We start from the raw sequence: 18,976 nt of genomic DNA, 5'->3' as shown, positions 1-18,976 counted from the left end.
TGGTCATTTTACTTCTAGGAATAACATGGATTACCAGTCACAGAATTCTCATTATAAAGTTGCCTGGGAGAAATATCCATCAGGCCTTAGTACCAAGATAGTGGTGTATTTCTGGATCATGTCTTAACTTGTAGAGACTTACCCATGTAAACTCTTTGCAAGGAAAAGGAAGTTCGAGTGTTGAATTTGCTGCCTAATTCTAATACTTATTCAATATATTCCTGGGTTTTATCATGTCTACTGATTTTCCATTTAACCATAATCCCTTACTTATCTCTGTGTATTTTAATGTTATCCTACTTAGGAAAAAAAAAAAAAGCAAACCTTGGGCTCAAGGTAAATACAGAGGAGAAAGAAATATTAAATGATTTGCTTTAAGTTAAAAAGGACATTGCTACAAAGAGATAAAAATAATAAAAATGTAAAATAAACTAAAAGGACATACTAAAAGGAAAATGTGAAGGCAACATCCTTAACACATGTTCTGTGTACTATTGAATTCACTCCTTTTAAAAGTCTTTCTCCCAAAACAATAATTACAAATCTTATGAGCTGTTTAATGAATTCTAAATGTTATTTTGATTTGATGTAAAATGTCAAGAACTATTTTTCCCAAGTAAATTAACATAATGCATCCTGAATAAATACCACCAAAGGCAATTTTAGTTTTCAAAAACAAAACAAAAACCCCCAAACAAACCTTTTCTCATTGCTAGAATTACCATCTTAAAAAACAATACCCAGAATTAAAATAACAACCTACTTCCAGGTATTACTCAAACAAAAATATTTGTGTAAGTATACTCATGTAAGAAAAAACACTGGCAAACAAAGAAAATCAGAGCCAAACACATAACTCTTGGTATGAATTGTAAATTATTTTATTGTTTTGTCCTGAAAATTTAATGTTTACTTAAAATCTTAAGAAAGAGACCTATAAATCCAGAGCCTCTGCACAAACATTTTCAGATTTTATTTCTGATATTGTTTTCAAATTACCCACACAAAACTTCTTATGAAGAATGTTTTAAGCTACCTTGATGATTTTTAAAAGACACAAAACATTAAAAATACAAAAACTTCCTCTTTTCCAGGAGCAACGTTTTACATTAAGTTACCCTTTTTAACCATCTCTGGTGTCAATTCTGGGTGAACCAGGATGGTCGCTTCTTTTCTCGTTCAATGATCCTCTTGCCCTGATCTTGTTCAGACGGTGTCTCTCCCCTGTACAGCACCAGAGTCTCTACAGTAGGAGCCTTAAAAGGGCCCCCTTCTAGTTTCCCCATCTCTTTTCTGATTTCTTTAGTCTCCTTGCGCACATTCTCATAGCAATAGCCGCAAAGGACGTGTTTCTGTTTCAGGTGACCGCATTCAGGACAAACGACTATGTTGTGCTATAAGAAAAAATAAAAATAAAAAAAATCAACAACAAAAATGTATTTTAATAAGAGGCAAAATAATGAACAAAAAGTTACTGAAGTTTTCTGCATGAGAGGTCACCTACCATCCAGTTCAATCTCACTTTAATAGAAAAACTGGGGATAAACAACATTGAGCTAGAGTTAGTAGAAAAGCTGGGACTACAACTCAGGTCCACTGACTTTGAATCTACACAGCAGTCATATTATTTAAAGCAGTACTCTATTATTCCGTCCCACATCTTCAAATGCTAAGCATATAATAAAAAAAAAATTAATGTTTCCTTTTATCTTCAGAAAAACAAAACGATAAACACATTACAAGCTGGCTTCCCCTGATTTATTTGATTTAACTCAAATCCCTTTGTGAAGTATAGTTGGTAGATGGTATAATTTTCTTTTTATCATAAGAACATTGGTTACTCCTTAATGTAAAACTTCTGTCTTGTTATAAATTGAGGGTATTTTAATGAGTTTTTACACATGTCTCTCCAAAAATGACAACCTTTAAAGAAGTCTTTTTGATGTGTTTAAAAGTAGGTTTGAAATATAAAGAAAAATAGGAATGACATCAGCAGGATGGTAGCATGAGGCCCTCAAGGGTGCTCCCCTTGAAGTTACAAGTTTGACAGCTATAATGCAACAGAGGATTCTCTGCTCAAAACATAAACACAGCTGAGATCCATGCATTGAAACATCTGAGGGTGGGTGGATCTCAGGGAAAAGGGGAGGAGGGAAGGAGGAAGGCCAGACATGGGCATCAAAGCAGCAGCCCAGAGCTCATTCTGGCCCCTCAGTAGTAGGAAAAGCGTTGGGTTCCAGTGCATACTGCAGCCCTAAGGAACAGAGTTAGAATCAGCATTCCTCCTGAGTGACCAGTAAACACTGCAGCAAAACCCTGCGAAGGGCAGAGATGGAATACAAAAGTGTGGCAGCTGTGGTCTGGTAGCTGCCATTACCAGGCAGAAGACAAAGCCACAGATGCATAGCGGCTTTCCCTCACCCTCCCAAAACTCACGGGGCAGCTGCAGACAGGAAGCAGGGGAGGTGTAGGGTTACAGTGCACTCTCTCCGCAGCCCTGAGGACTGGAGGGGCACACATCCAACTCTAAGCGCAGGAGCATACTGCAGTTTACCCTGATGACAGAGCAGAGATATGGCAGCTGAGGTCGGGCAGCCACCATTACTGGAAGGAGAGCAAGGCCACAAACTCAAGAACAGACCTTTCCCCACCCACCCCATCCCACCCACTGCAGTGGGGCCTAGTGGAGGCAGCTAGGACCCCTCAGAAAGGCAGCATTGCCAGCAGCCTCTAGCTGCAGGAGGCAGTGTTGGGATCTCACAGATCCAGAGACCCATCGCCTACCACAATCCCCACAGGGGGGCTGCTGAGATGAGACTAAGGGATGCCCACCTCCCCAGGGAATGCAGGTCATCTTCTGCAGCAAAGACACCACTACCCCACAGAGATCCCAGGAGCCCGTCACTGGGTTGAGCTGCAGTGTGTGCCTGACACTCAGGGAGAAATACTTCTGCCCTTCCAGTCTCCGGTGTTGCAGAGAGTGTGTGCTGCCATTGCCACATCCATGCTACTGCTATGGCATCTGCTGGGGCTGCTGTAAGCTCTGGGAGGGTGAGGGGAGGCAGCTATGTAACTGTGAGTTGTGCTTCAGCAACACCTACTGGAAAACAAAAGAAAGATCTCTACTTATCAACCTACTGAACAGTGAAGTCTCAACTATAAAACAACAGCAACAAAGAGATTTCAGCCCTGGCGACTATGACTCAGTTGGTTAGAGCATTGTCCTGTACACCAAAAGGTGGCGAGTTTAATTCACGGTCGGGGCACATACCCGGATTGTGGGTTCTATCCCCAGTCAAGGTGCATGAAGGAGGTGACCTATCGAGGTTTCTCACCAAAGGGCCGCAGGTTTGTTTCCTGGCCTTGGTGAAGTGCATACAAGAGACAACCAATCCACGTGTTTCTCTCACACCAATGTTTCTCTTTCTTTTTTCCCTCTTTCCCTCTCTAATATCTTTTCATCCTCTCTTAAAAAAAAAAAAAAATCAATGGAAACAGTATCCTTGGATGAGGATTAACAACAACAAAAAGATACAGAGACAAATGAGAATGACAATACAACATATCAAATTTTGGGGGATATAGCAAAAGTGGTAATAAGAGGAAAGTTTATAGCACTACAAGATGTCCTCAAGAAACAAGAAAAATATCAAATAAAAACCTAATATTTCACCTTAAAGAACTAGAGAAAGAATAACAGAAGAAACCCAAAGTCAGTAGAAGAAAGGAAGTAAAGTTTAATAAGACTGGCAAACGTCTGGCTTTACACAATAAGGAAAAAAGAGAAAAGACTCAAACAAAATCAGAAAGAAATGAAAGAGATGTTAAACTGGAAACCAGAGAAACACAAAGGACCATACAGGATACTATGAAACATTATATACTACCAAATTTGATTACCTAGAAGAAATGGACAAGGTCTTAGAAATATATAACCTTCCTTGCCTGAATCATGATGAATTAAAAAATATAAATAGACTGATTAACAGTAATGAAATTGAAACAGTTATAAAAAACCTCCCCCAAAGTAAAAGTCCAGGACCAGATGGCTTTATTAGTGAACCAAACTGTCACAGAAGATTTAATAGCGATCCTCCTTAAACTCTTCCAAATATTGAAGAGACATTTTATGAGGCCAACATGAGCCTGATATCAAAATCAGACAGAAAAAAAACAACAACCAACCAACCAACCGACATGGCAAGGACAATACAAAAAAGAAAATTATAGGCCAATGTCTTTAATAAATATAGATACAAATATCCCAGACAAAATACAAGTAAAAAAACATAATACATTAAAAAAAAATAATACATCACTATCAAGTAGAGGGCAAATTGATCCATCTGATAAATCACATTAACAAAATAAAGGATAACAATCATATGATCCTATCAATAGGTGCAGAAAAAGCATTTGACAAGGTACAACATCAATTTATATTAAGACTCAAAATAGAAGGAAAGTATCTCAACATAATAAGGCAATATATAAGAAACTCTCAACTCAACAAATCAACAAATGACAAGTGCTGGCAAGTATGTGGAGAAAAGAGAATCCTAGTGCACTGCTGGTGGGAATGTAGACTGGCCCAGTCACTATGGAAAAATTAAAAAATGGAATTGCCTTTTGAACTAGTGATACTACTTCTTAGAATATACCCGAAGAATCCCGAAACACCAATCAGAAAGAATACATGCACCTAGGGTTACATCGAAGATCCGTTCCTACAGTGTGACCTAGAAACAGCTCAAGTACCCATCAGTAAGACATACAAATGGCCAATAGATATAGAAAAAGATCTCAACTTTAGTGATAAGGGTAATACAAATTAAAACCACAAAGAATCCTGGCTGGGTAGCTCAGTTGGTTAGAGCAAGGTGCCAATATGCCAAAATTGTTGGTTCGATCCCTGGTCTTGATAGGTACTAGAATCAACCAATGAATGCATGGATGGGTGAAACAATAAATTGATGTTTTAATTTACTGGGGATGTGCCCACAACCAAGGCACATGCCCTTGACTGGAATTGAACCTGGGACCTTTCAGTCGGCAGGCTGACACTCTATCCACTGAGCCAAACTGGTTTGGGCTATTGCACTTTATTTAAGTCAGAAGTGGACATACAAGATCTGAGAATAATTTACCCAAAGTTATATGAATATACAAGGAAGATATTCAGTGATAGTCATGAGAAAAAGTACACCTACAAAAATGAACATATTACCTTAACTTTAATGAGCTTGTAAGGGTTTCTTCTCCTACACCGGTTAACTTCAATACTACGTCTCTTTTTGGGTGCTGCCATCCAAAAGATACTATCCAAAAGGCTGGAAACCTCCTTACTTCCATTAGTATCATTTGCTGATTCCGTAAATATAGCCGGACCTTGGACTGCTAAAGCTGGTTCTACAAAATAAAATATGAAGATTCAGAATCAGTTTTTAGTTTCTAAGTGACTATTTTCAAATATAATTCTCCGTAACAATCAAGAGTGATGTGAAAACAGACATATTTGTAATTTAGAATATTACATTCAATAGACATTAAACAGAAAACCTTAGCTATTAAATTATACCAAAACTCATACATAAAGCAATTTTAAGGAGTACAAGTATAATTTTTTTCTTAGAGACACCTGCTGAAATGAAATCAGTGAAATTCTAGCAAGAGTTTGTCCATATCCTGTCGGTGGGCAGTACACCTACTTATTTTATAAGTAAATCTAAGCTTGAGAGTCCCAAAGGCCACTTCTGACCTAGTGAGAAAACTGCCTACTGGCTTTTTAATTATATTCAAACTGAGTTAGTTCCTTCGTCATATAAGCTCGCAGGCCCTATTTGCATCACTTAGTTCATAATATTTTATCTTGATTCCTGTCTGTTTGCTAAGAAAAAGCACTAGCTCACCACTCTTCGCATATTAGTTTATGTAACCATCAACGTTTTTCACTTTTTTCTAGATTGTTTATAAAATAAAACAGATTCCTTTACCCGCTCCTTGCCATTTCTCAGACTTGAAACATTCCTTTTGATTTCAGGTACTCTTAAGAATATACAGGCTCTGGCTGGGTAACCCAGTTAGTTAGAGCACGGTGCCAATAGCCAAGGTTGAGAGTTTGATTCCCTCTCAGCCTTCCTCTCTCTAATATAAATAAATTAAAAAAATTATTTTTACATTTTAAAAATAAAAATGTATACAAAGCTGTGCAACACTTAAAAACTGGTATTCCTTTTTACCTAAACATATCTGTAAGCACAGGCCAGGGGTTACCAGCACAGGCTCTGGAAGGCGTGTGTAAGGCTGGGACCTTTCTCAGCCTGATTCCTCCGCGGAAAGGTGAGGTCGGATGGGACCGTTCTGGGAATAACCCCGGGGAGCACCGGCAGGCTTTGGCATATGGTGAGTGGGCTCTCACTCCAGACCGCCTGTGTATCACCACGTTTGGTAGACCTCAGAAATGAATCAGAGGGTAAATATACCATTTTAACATCTAAGACACTTCCAATACAAATTAGTTTCCGGGGGGAAACACGGGGATCGGGATTTAGCTGCACGGAGCTCAAACACCACAAGGACAAACTGCTCTAAGGTGTGGGAGGGCAGGAAAGGACAGATCCCAGGATCCCGACAGTGGCGGCCCTTGATGCTTCAGTAACGTTTGTCAGAATGTGTCGGAGGGCTTTTTCTTTTGCGGAGAGGAAGCAGAAAAACAAACATCGGTCTCTCGTCCCTAAGGAAGTGTCCCTGAACACGTCCCCTGTCGCGGCTGGAAACGCGGGGAGAAGGAAGGGCGGCGTATGAACTGTATCCGCCGCGCCGCCTGGAGTTCCCTCCTCTACCTCCTCTCTACCGCCACCTCCTTTACGTACCCCACGGAGGCCTGGGAAAGCCTGGCCGGCTCTGCTGGAGTGTCCACTGCAGTCGCTGCCAGCAGTTCCGGAGAAGTTCCCGGGCTGCAGGCCACGGCGGAACCACCAGCACCAGCATGGCCGCAGACACCAGAGCCTCCAACAACGCTGCCGAGGCCCGCCCCGGTTCGGAGCATGCGCACAAGACGCAGAGTCGGCCAGCCCGGCTTCTGGAACTACAAAGGCCAGCATGCCTCGGGAGCGGCTCTGACGTTCCTCCAATCAGAGAAGAGACAGGAAGACTTGCCCGGAGGGACGTAAGAGGAAGCCGGACGTAGTGCGCAGGCGCGAGAGCGTGCTTTGCCTCTCCGGGTAAAGATGGCGGAGCGCGGGTACAGCTTTTCGTTGACTACTTTCAGGTATGGAGATCATCTGCGTGGCTGAGGTTGCAGGATCTTTGCCCACCGGGTTTTTATTTTATTTTTTCCGACATGGTCTTCGGCTCGGTGCTTTCGGAGGGCCCAGTAGGGGAGAGGGGTGGAAGGAGGACTTTGCAAAGTCATTTATCGGGCCCGCCCACGGCCCAAGGAGCAGCGGTCCCGGGAGGCCAGGGGAGCGCAGATCGGGAGACCCGGGCGACCCTGAGGTGGTGGGAAGGTACAGGCCTCAGCCGGGGATTTGCTTTCGCTTTGGATGCTAGAGAAGGAGGCAGCTTTGGCTGAGCTGTGTCTGGGTGTCCCTTTCAGAACTCAGGATTTTTCTTCCTGGCCCAGGTAGGCCTGACTCCGGAGCTTCTGGAGCTCGGAATGTTGGTCACATCTCAGAAAGCCTCAGTTTAACATTTGATGTGAGTTTTAGCCTCCTTTTCGTACGAGTGTCTTTCAAAACCTCCACTTTCGGTTTCTTCGATGCCCGTATTTGAAGCTCAGGAACTAAAAATGAAAGCGCCAAGTAAGCTTTCTGTCATCACCTAGGCATGCTTGTGTATCACATGCAGTTGGGCCTCCACCTCCATGGGTTATGCATACATGCAAACAAGATCTTTGGTTGATCTCTTTCCGCTCCCCCCTTCCCTCTGAGACTCGTGGGTCTAGAAGGAACATAACTTAAGATTTGGTAATCATGGAAAGGCCAATGCTTGAGGGTGGTTTTTGAGCTTGGAAGATGAAAAGGAGCCAGCTGTTTGAAGATTTAGGGGTTAGAGAGCATTGCAGACAGAGAACGGCATGTATGAAAGTCCTAAAGTTGGAAAAGAGCTTGATCTCTTCAAGGAATTGATGTAAGGCAAATAGTGAGGAAGGAGTTAGCGTGGGTCAAGTCCAGTCCTGTAGGGCTAGACTCGTAGGGGTGTCAAACTCAATCAGAGAAGGGGCCAAAATCTAAAATCCAGCCTAAATCGCGGGCCGAATGGTTTACTGAACAGTCATAAACTGACAATGTTAACCAGAAATGTGAATTTAAAATGAGTGGAACAATCTTTTCCTTAACAGTGCTGTTAACCAACTCACATGCTATCAAGGATTTGGCCCGCGGGCCTTGTGTTTGACACATGTGGGCTAGAGTAAGGAGTTTTTATTTTATGTGAACCCAGAAGTTACTGTAGAGCTTGAGTGGGGAGTGACATGGTACACAGGTCATTCCGTCTGGGGGATGGAGGTAAGGATGGAAGAGGAAAATAGTTAAGAAGAGCTATTTCACTTATCCCAGATAGAGATGTTGGTGCTTTGGAATGGGGTAGAGGCATGATTGAATACAGAGATTGGTCAGGGAGCTCACAGATGAGTGAGTTTTCATAGACAAAGATGCAATGATAAGTATGGTAAACGTGCATATTATACTATATAGGGAGTACTTTGTTGTGACTGATACCTAGGTCTTAAGTCTTATGCCATTCTACTTTCTAAAATATATATAGCTCCTGTTTGGTATTTAACAGACACATTCATGTTCTTAATAACATTACTATTTTGGTGTTTACTTATTAATTTTGTGCTGGGAACAAAAGGCATCATTTCATCTTCACAACCTTTGAAATAGGTAACTACCGTGTTTCTTTGAAAATAAGACATCCTCTGAAAATAAGACCTAGCGCATGGAAAGATAAGACATCCCCTGAAAATAAGACCTAGTGCAACTTTGGGAGAAAAAATTAATGTAAGACACTGTCTTATTTTCAGGGAAACAGAGTACTTCAGTACTGTTTATCTCCATTTTCCAGATTAGGAAACTGAGGTACAGAGAGATTTAATAACTTGCCCCAAATCACAAGGTTGAGGTAACTGGTGAAAGGCTACAGGAATGATACTTACTTAAGTAGCAAACAAGAAAATAACCTAAGGAAACAGATTAGCTCTTAACTATGAATATGTTCAAATTGCCTAGTAAACTTCAGTTTCCACACAACTTTATGATAGAGACCCCTTGCATGAAATTTGTGCAAGGGGCTCGGCCCCTGGCCCTCACAGCTCCACTTTGACTGGAAGGTTGTCTGGATGGTCATTCTGCTGTTCTGTCTAATTAGCATATTAGCTCTTTATTATATAGGATTTCAAAATCTAGCAATTTCTTGATTTTTGATTAATGGATTTGGAGAAGTTTCTATAATAAATATTTGAGAATGTGTGAATTTAATGAACACCCTTGTTTCTTTTTAAGCCCATCTGGTAAACTTGTTCAGATTGAATATGCTTTGGCTGCTGTAGCTGGAGGAGCCCCTTCAGTGGGAATTAAAGGTAATTAAATACTTCATTCATTTCAGATGCCTGCTAATACTTATCCCCATGTTCTTATGGAATTAATAATTTGTGAATAAAAAGCTGTGGCAGCATAATTTTTACAGTTCTAATGTACAGTATCTGAAGGTTCAAGAATATAGTAAGTCTAACAAGATGATTAAATTTTTTTTCAAAATAAATATAGCACCTTTATCTAATTAGTTGTGATAATCTATAGTCTTTCCCATTCAAATAACTGAGTGTTATTTTATTTTTCCATTAATTATATATCACTATTCTCGGGCAGTTTTTATCCTTCCTGTAATTTAGAAAAGGTTATTATCTAAAGATACCCTTTAAAAAAAGTCTTTGTCATTGATTTTTGAATTTCAGGTTATAAGAAGAGTAGGACAAGTAGGCAAAATTCCATTGTTTTAAAACATGTGGACTCTTAGATGTCCTGGAATACTTCTAAGGAAGCTGTGTAATTCTGTTAGCTGTTGGGATTTTTTCGTGCATGTAGATGACCACTGAGGGAAAAATTGATTTATTGTTGCTCCTTAGGTGATTTTTAACACATTGCAGATGAATCATGAGAATTCTTGCTTTATCTTACACAGTGTTTTGCAAAGTCTCATACTTTAAAAAGATACTAGCTTATAAGAACATGTAATAAATAGCTTCAAAATGCAATGGGTATTTAATTTTAAAGCGTGCCTTTAACATTTATGTAAAACGTTATTTGTACTTATTCGATAGAAACTTACCTGGCCACTGGGTAAAGCTAGCAATAAAACTACTGGTACACAATGTGTTTTAATATAGAAATCCAGAAGAAAAAGTTTTGAAAGTAAAAGAACATTGGTAAAATGTAGTTATTATTTGAAAGCTCTTGAAGAAGTCTTTAAATGATTAAACATTTAGTGAAATGTTTTTTTTTTAAAGCTTCAAATGGTGTGGTATTAGCAACAGAGAAGAAACAGAAATCCATTCTGTATGATGAGCGAAGTGTACACAAAGTGGAGCCAATTACCAAACACATAGGCTTGGTATATAGTGGCATGGGCCCAGACTACAGGTATGCTATACTATTTATTAATTTTCTCACCATCTCATGACTTGCTCATAATCTGTATTTGAGGAAAAAAAAAAAATCAAGGAATGTTTATCCTTTAATCTTCCAACTTCCTTTTTTGTTTTGTATAGTAATAGCAACATAAAGGATTACATTAAGGAGGATACTCAATGCAAGCAAGTTGGTTGTAAAAGAGGAGATAGATACAGTATTTCTCTTACCTGTTTAGTAGTTTCTTCTTTCTGATCACAGTCCCTTTTCTATCATCAAGGGCTGGACTTCAAGGGCTTTGCTGTTTTTGAATGCATTTTAAAAAAGCAATAGAAGTTATGATAGGTATAATAAACTATATTTTAAAAAGTCTTCAGGCTGCAGAAGAAAATATCACCATCCAGAATTGACCTTATTTTATTTATTTGCTTTTAGTAAAGGGACATAATTCTCAAAGGCCGCTGAAGTTTTCTGAATATGACAGCCAATTCAGGATCTAGATGATCATCTGTTCACTCCTTTGTATTTCACAGAAGGCGAGAGAGTAATCCTGTTACATTAGGGACCAACAAGTTGAAAGAGATTTACAGCCCTCTGTCATTTAACAATAAAAGGAATATGGCTTCATTCTTGATTTTGTGTGGAACAAAATAGGTAGAGCCAGAATTTCCCTTTAATAAATTTAAAAGCAACAGTGTCTCTGGAATGTGATCATGCTTCACTATAGTGGATACTGTTAATGGTTTATAGAAGGGATGCCTCAGTGTGCTACTGACGGAATAAACTGAGTTTTTATTGTGCAGGGTGATAATGTGCATGCTTCATTCAGATCAGTAGCACATAAGCAAGTAAAGGTACATCCTGTTTGTTTTGCTATATACTTTACATTATATTCTTAAGAATACTTTTACATTTTTAAAGTAACAAGTAGTTATTTGCTATATTTTAATCTTTGAAAGAGACTTTTTGAAGTCTTATGAGGAAGTTTGAGGCAGAGAGAAAAAAAATGCTTGAAATTTTGGTCACATGTGCAGGTGTATGTGTGTGTGCTGGATTGAGGTATAAAGCAACAGGGTGACTACCCTTGGGAGAGGGAGTACAATCTGGAAACCATGGAGGGAGACAAAGCTGTCATTGTGCTAGTGTACACTAAATCTGTTGTTATTAAGCTGACTGGTACTGCTAATCTGTTTTTGCCTTGTCCTTATTTATTTCCTGTGGCTCATTTCTGTGATGCTGTGATGTTTTCTTATAAATTAACTGGAATCATGTAGTAGCAAGACTGGCTTTGAGCAGATAGTTATTAACTTGTGCTGTAGTTATATGTTGTTAGAAAGAGAATGAATCTTTAGAATGGCTTCATTGTAATTAAACTTTACTTCTTCCTTTTTTGTTAGAGTGCTTGTGCACAGAGCTCGAAAACTAGCTCAGCAATATTATCTTGTTTACCAAGAACCCATTCCCACAGCTCAGCTGGTACAGAGAGTAGCTTCTGTGATGCAAGAATATACCCAATCAGGGTAAGTTGACTTTATTACTTGAAATGTGTTGTATTAGAAAAAGAAATCATTTTAGAAGAGTAGATACATTAAAAAAAAGAGGACTTCCTATTCCTGTATTTGTTTAATGAGTAGAGAAAGTCACCATGATGAGTAATTTCTCAACTGGAACTAGAATATTTTCTTACGGAAAAAAGTCTGATTTTTTTTTTCTTTTTTTTTTTTTTTCTGTTTGTATAATAGAGGAAAGCAGCAGAAAGTACCTTCTAAATAAATTTCTTTTGCCAGTTACTAAAACACTTTTTACTACTATAGGCAAACAACCGTACTGTTTCCAAGTTTCTCATCCCAATCAGAAATGATCATAAGCACACCATGAAAGCAATAACTCTTTGACACATCCATATACATTTTAATTCTTTTGAGTTTGTGAAAGTGGATGAAGTAGTGTAGAGCTAGCTAATTGCTGATGTGTGAAGCCAGTGAAAAAACTGCATTGCTAAAGGTTGTCATTTTGTTAGGACACTTAATGTTACTCCACCCTTATTCAACCCAGTGTTTGTTTCACTCCATTTAATGAAAATGATTTAACTGCTATTCCTTCGTACCACAAAGAGAATTATTATGTTTTGATTTGATTTGTTCAGAAAGAGATATTAAGTATTTTTTAAGGAACTTATGAGTCTAATTTGGTTTATCTGATAATTTACTTCACTTGAGAATTAATAAATTCTTACTTAAGTTGACTTTAACAAGTAATTTTCATTCTCCTTTCTTCAGTGGTGTTCGTCCATTTGGAGTTTCTTTACTAATTTGTGGTTGGAATGAGGGGAGACCATATTTATTTCAGTCAGATCCATCAGTAAGTATCACATGTGTTTGAGGAATCCTTTAAAAGCTAGTAAAAACAATAACAAAACATTTGAGATTAATAATATTTTGTCGTTTTCATTTGGACTTCAGAAAGTATGAAATAGTTCATATTTATTTGTCTCTTTGAAGTGTCAGTAATTCAGTCTTTCGATGATGAAGCTACCTTAGTTTTGCCCTGTGTTCTTTTGTCTTGTTCATTCACATCACATAATTGAATGATTTGTTGAAATATTAATCAGATCTTTTTAAGTCTCTGGAATTCTGTTACTTTGAGAAATATTGTGAAATATATGGGTCTAGAGCAGTGGTCAACAAACTCATTAGTCAGCAGAGCCAAATATCAACAGCACGATTGAAATTTCTTTTGAGAGCTGAAAACCAACTTTTACACACGGGCCACGAAGTTTCAATCGCACTGTACGTGCACGCCTGCACGTGGTATTTTGTGGAAGAGCCACACTCCAGGGGCCAAAGAGCCGCATGTGGCTCTCGCTCGAGCCGAGGCTTGCCGACCACTGGTCTAGAGGACAGTGTTGTACTCTTTGCCTTCTGTTTAATCTGGGTGCTGACTTGAGTGTGACTAATCCTGTGGAAAAGTTGATAAAACTGTCTTTTGTTTTGCAAAATGGGTGACTTGTCTACTCTAAAGCAGAGGATTGGTCTCTGAGTTAAAAATATTCATTAAGGATGTTGCTACTCTGCATCTGTCTCATTTACTATGAGAACTGGAAGAAAAAATCATTAGGAACTGACCTTTCATATTTAATGTATCATCAGACACAAGTTCGCTTAATTCAAATCTTATGATCTAACTTTGTAATCTAAGAAGGCAAAGAAAGTATTTTATTTAAATCAGAAAAATTAAATATTTTGAGAACTTTATTAATACATCTCTGAGTTTCTGAAGCTAGATAACAAGCCCTTACTTTCCAGAGGATAGCAGAAGCCACCACCACAAGAATCTAGATGTTATCTTTTGCTCTTTTTCATCCTTGTATCTAAAAGGCAGCTGTTTTCTTTTAAAATATGTGTGGTACGCGCGCGCGTGCATATATATTTTTTCAACAGATGAAGGAAGTCATGCCATATTGCTGCTGTTTTAATTTATTTACCAATAATGATGAATTGAGCTCCACTTTTCAGATACATATGACAGTTTTATAGAGCCCTTCAATCCTAGTAAGCTAAAATATCACTTTTAATTGTTTGCTTTATGTTACCCACAGTTTCCTTTAACTGACTTTTTTTTTACATAAATTGTGGATAATAAATTGCATACTTTTTAAAGGGTGCAACTTGATGAATTTTGATATAGGTAAAACCTGAGTAAACCATCACCACAATCAAGATAATGAACGTCCCCATAACTTCCAAGAGTCTTTTTCTTGCCTTTTATATCTGTTAACTTTTTTGAAAGAATAACCTACTTTGTGACTTGAGAAGTTAGAGATAAAAAAAAAAAAAGGCAAGTCAATATAATTAGGTTATTTAAAATAATGGCTTTTCTTCTTCCTTTCCTTATTAGGGAGCTTACTTTGCCTGGAAAGCCACAGCGATGGGAAAGAACTATGTGAATGGAAAAACTTTTCTTGAGAAAAGGTAGGCTTACCATAACTGGATTTGTTAGCAATCTTACTTTATGGTTTTCAGCTCTCTTTAACTAATCTATATCCTGAGTCCAAAATCTGTTGTTGTAATCTGTATTCAAGCCTACTTACAGATAAAACTAAAAACTCCACTCTGGCTCCCTGTTCTTCAATATAATTAGTAATATTTTTAATTTTTTAACTTCTCTATCAAAATACAAGGACAATTGGATCTGGAGAAAACTTTTTAAGTGATTTAAATGGTAACATTTTATATTATGACAATTATAGTAATAAATTGTGAAGCCAAATACCTAGTATTGATGGTAGAGTAAGTATATGATATACATGCTTGATAAAAAATGGAGCACTATGTAAAAATCTGCTGTTGCTGCCCTAATAATAACAATGAATTGCTTTCACTTATTTCCAGCTGTATTCTAGACTCAAATTATTGTAGTCTACCAAGAAATGTCCTACGTTTTTAATGTGAAAAATTTGTTATTGACTTTAACTAACAGATGAACTTTACTAAGATTAGACCTGGTATTAATTGGTAAACTTAAATAATTTAGGATCTTAAATCACTTCCCTTTTCTTTTACTCATTTTATTAATAAGTCTTCAAAACATTTCACGTTGAGTTACAATTTAAAAGAACAAGAAATTTTAGCCAAAGTCTGTATTTTCTGTTTTATTTTTAAAAATTATAATTGCCACCACATTCTGACTTTATTGAACTACTTATAATTAAAGAAATTTCCTAAAATAAACTCATATTGGGATTATATTAATGATATTGGGAATGCACCTTAAATTATTGTCAGTTTCTTATTTGTGGACAGCTATCTCAATGAGGTGACTAAGAGGATTAATTTTTAACTTAGTATTTTTTAAAAAAAATATATTTTATTGATTTTGTACAGAGAGGAAGGGAGAGAGATAGTTAGAAAGATCAATGAGAGAGAGTCATCGATCAGCTGCTTCTTGCACACCCCCTACTGGGGATATGCCGGCAACCAAGGTACATGCCCTTGACCGGAATAGAACCCGGGACCTTTCAGTCCCCAAGCCGACGCTCTATCCATTGAGCCAAACCGGTTTCGGCTGTAACTTAGTATTTTTAATAGTGTTTAAAATTTTAAAAGTCTTAGGCTGCTGCTATCATTGTGTTTAAATAATTATTATAATATAAATAGTGCCATTATTTTCTTTTTCTCGAAAAACTCTTTAGATATAATGAAGATCTAGAACTTGAAGATGCCATTCATACAGCCATATTAACCCTAAAGGTTAGTTCAATATCTAATAATTGGGTTTATAATGATTTTATAATTAACTGTTTGGAAAATTGACCTTTTTTCCTGCCTCATCAATAGGAAAGCTTTGAAGGGCAGATGACAGAAGATAACATAGAAGTTGGAATCTGCAATGAAGCTGGATTTAGGAGGCTCACTCCAACTGAAGTAAAGGATTACTTGGCTGCCATAGCATAATGAAGTGACTGAAAATCTGGAATTGCATATAATCTCTATACTTAAACATGTTTAAAGTATGTTTTGTTTTGCAAACTTTTTGCATACTCATTTCTACATGATTTAATGGATCAGTGTTTTTAAAATGATACTTATAACTCATAATAAACTGTTAAATCCAACTTTCAGATTTTTAGGAGTTCGTAAAATTTTAAAATAGTTATTTTTTGCTTTTTATCTCGGTTGATTTCTGGAAACTATGTTGCAAAACAGAATGGTGAAGTCATTCTTTAGTCTTCATGCAATTTTGGTTAAGTCAAATTTATCCTCTTTCTTTACTACCAGATATTGTCTATGCTTCAGTAAAGCAAAATGCCGATTTGGGTAAACACTGTTTTTAGAGCTGAGAAAATCTACCCACGTTCATGTATTCCTGAGACAAGGTAGGAAGTGCAGATGTTTCTTAGGCACCACTAGGTTTGGTCAGTGGAACCCTAGGTGGTTCTGTGAAATAGCACTGGAGCTTAGAAGAGTGGGATATAGATTATGTAAGTGAACAATGACGTGCTGGTTCTTGTTGGTTTCTCCATCACAAGTAGATAAGTGTATTGTAAAAGACCTCCTTAGAGCCTAGAACAGACTTTTTAAATTTAAGGGTGAACATACAGCTGGAAATAAAATACTAATACTTAAGCGTAAAAATTATGGTTTAAGACTCCCTCATTTATGTAATCTCAGAGTATTCAGAATCTTTACTGCAAATTAAGGTCCAGACAATCAAGCAGGTGATTCAGAGTATCTGAACTCTGTTTTCATCATATGCAAAGGCATAGTATAATTTTATCTTTTTTAAAAAATGTTCTTATTGATTTTAGAGAGAGGGACGAGAGAGATATAAAGAGTGATGAGAGAGAATCATTGATTCCCCTGACTCTTGCACAGCCCTGTGGGGGTTGAGCCCACAGCTGGGTTATGGGACTGAATTGTGCCTGGTTCATGGGTTGATACTGAACCGCTGAGCCACATCAGCTGGGCTGCTTGATATTTTTAAAAAATATTTTTTATTGACTTTTTTTTTTTTTTTTTTTTTTAAGAGAGGGACAGAGAGAAACATTGATGAGAGAGTAACATCTATCGGCTGCCTTCTGCACATGCCCCATTGGGGATTAAGCCTGCAGCCTGGGTATGTGCCCTGACTGGGAATGGAACTTGTGACCTTTTGATTCATGGGTGGGCACTCAACCACTGAACCACACCACTTGGACTTCTTTGCCTTTTTTAAGAGATCTTAGGATAAGAGAAATCACATAATTAGTCTGGCTTACAGAACATAGGGAGGGTTTATGAGTGTTATTTTTACCAACAGATACTAGCATTTCATGATCAAATGTAGCTAAAAAGGTTTTGATTAAAATTTAGCCAACTTTAGGGAGTCTTCGAGAATTTTTGTCAGGATTCCCAGTTACAACACCCCTTTCTCATTCTAAGTGGCAGAAGCTTATTATGGTACATGCCAACTTTTTATTTCAAGACAGCAGCTCGATGCACAAAATTCATGCAAGAGTAGGCCTTCCTTTCCCCGGCTGCTGGCACCAGCTTCCCTTTGGCACCCAGGGCCTGGGCTTCCCCCACAGCCCCAGATTCTTACAGAAGGATGCCAAATCTAATTAGCATATTACACTTTTATTATTATAGATGTTTGTCTTGATGGCCTCATCTAATCTTATGGGTTCTTGATATATTGTGAATCCAACACACTATAAAAGGAATGATTTTTAGTCAGGTCTCCCCTCCCATTTACTGCCTACGTGAGGGCACAAGTTATCTCAGAGGGTTTTCTGAAAGTATATTTTAATGCAAGTGAAAGGCCTGGCAAGGATAATGATTTGGCTAAGTACTGCCTTTCAATTTGCTCTCTAATATCAAATTAAAAAAACAGAGGGATGCTAAAATTCTACAAATCAAAGAAGGGAAAAATAAAGGCATTTATATTTCGGACAAAAAGAAATCACATGCAGTTTCTTATTGGATGTTTACAGAATAAAGAGGAAAAATTAGCTGAAATGGATTTATGTCAGGAGTCTAATCTCTGCCTACAGCCACATTAAATATGAAGCCCAGTTCCATTGGAGCTGCCTGGAACACTTCGCCCTTGTTCTCAGTTTGTTCTTTTCATTTGCCTTAAAATAAATCCTTTTTTATGTCCAGATTCTTTGGTTTAGCAATCCATTCCATGCATCTCTAAATGTCCCAAATTCTAGTCATTTCCAGCCTGTAGATTAACTGTTTTGTTGTTGTTGTTGTTGTTGACTATTACAGATATCCCACATTTTAACCGCCTTTACCCACTCCACCCAGTTCTGGCCTTCACTACAATATTGTCTGTGTCCATGGGCTATGCATGTATGCATATGTTCTTTGGTTAATCTCTTCTTGTCCCCAGCAACCACCTCCCCTGTGATCTGTCAATCTGTTCCACATAGCCATGTCTCTGGACCTATTTCTTCATCAGTTTATTATGGTCATTAGATGACACATGTTTGAGATCATGTGATACTTGTCTTTCTCTGGCTGGCTTATTTTGCTTAGCATAATAATCTCTAGGTCCATCCATGTGGTCTTAAAGGGTAACAATCCCCCCCCCCCCTTTTTTTTTTACAGCGGCATAGTATTCCATGATGTGAATGTACTATGGCTTTTTGTAAATGTACCACACGTTTTTTATCCATTCCTGAACTGATGGGCACTTGGGCTGTTGTAAATAGCACTGTTATGAGCATAGGGATGCATATATTCTTTTTGATTGGTGTTTTGGGATACTTAGGATATATTCCCAGAAGTGGGATCTCTGGGTTAAATGGCAGTTCCATTTTAATTTTAAGAGGAAACTTCATACTGTTTTCCACAGTGTCT

General features: G+C 37.9%; 2 protein-coding genes across 2 annotated transcripts; one reads left to right on the top strand and one right to left on the bottom strand.

Annotated features, from left to right (window-relative positions):
- Positions 1–949: 949 nt before the first annotated feature.
- MRPL32 (mitochondrial ribosomal protein L32) lies at positions 950–7,042 on the bottom strand. The gene is made up of 3 exons (XM_036429834.2): positions 6,873–7,042; positions 5,228–5,409; positions 950–1,394 (listed from the first exon to the last, which is right to left on the bottom strand). The coding sequence occupies exons 1-3, from the start codon at positions 6,988–6,990 to the stop codon at positions 1,140–1,142; spliced, it is 555 nt and encodes a 184-aa protein (XP_036285727.1). The 5' UTR covers positions 6,991–7,042; the 3' UTR covers positions 950–1,139.
- A 98-nt stretch (positions 7,043–7,140) lies between these two features.
- On the top strand, positions 7,141–16,245 carry PSMA2 (proteasome 20S subunit alpha 2). The gene is made up of 8 exons (XM_036429833.2): positions 7,141–7,270; positions 9,507–9,583; positions 10,511–10,643; positions 12,029–12,151; positions 12,911–12,992; positions 14,529–14,602; positions 15,823–15,880; positions 15,968–16,245. Exons 1-8 carry the CDS (start codon positions 7,230–7,232, stop codon positions 16,082–16,084), a joined length of 705 nt encoding a protein of 234 aa, XP_036285726.1. The 5' UTR covers positions 7,141–7,229; the 3' UTR covers positions 16,085–16,245.
- Positions 16,246–18,976: the final 2,731 nt, after the last annotated feature.

Source organism: Pipistrellus kuhlii, unplaced genomic scaffold (assembly GCF_014108245.1).
Source record: "Pipistrellus kuhlii isolate mPipKuh1 unplaced genomic scaffold, mPipKuh1.p scaffold_m20_p_10, whole genome shotgun sequence".
In the NCBI taxonomy this organism is placed as follows: Eukaryota; Metazoa; Chordata; class Mammalia; order Chiroptera; family Vespertilionidae; genus Pipistrellus; species Pipistrellus kuhlii.
Note: the sequence above shows the minus strand (reverse complement) of the source record. Positions and strands in the feature narration are given on the sequence as shown.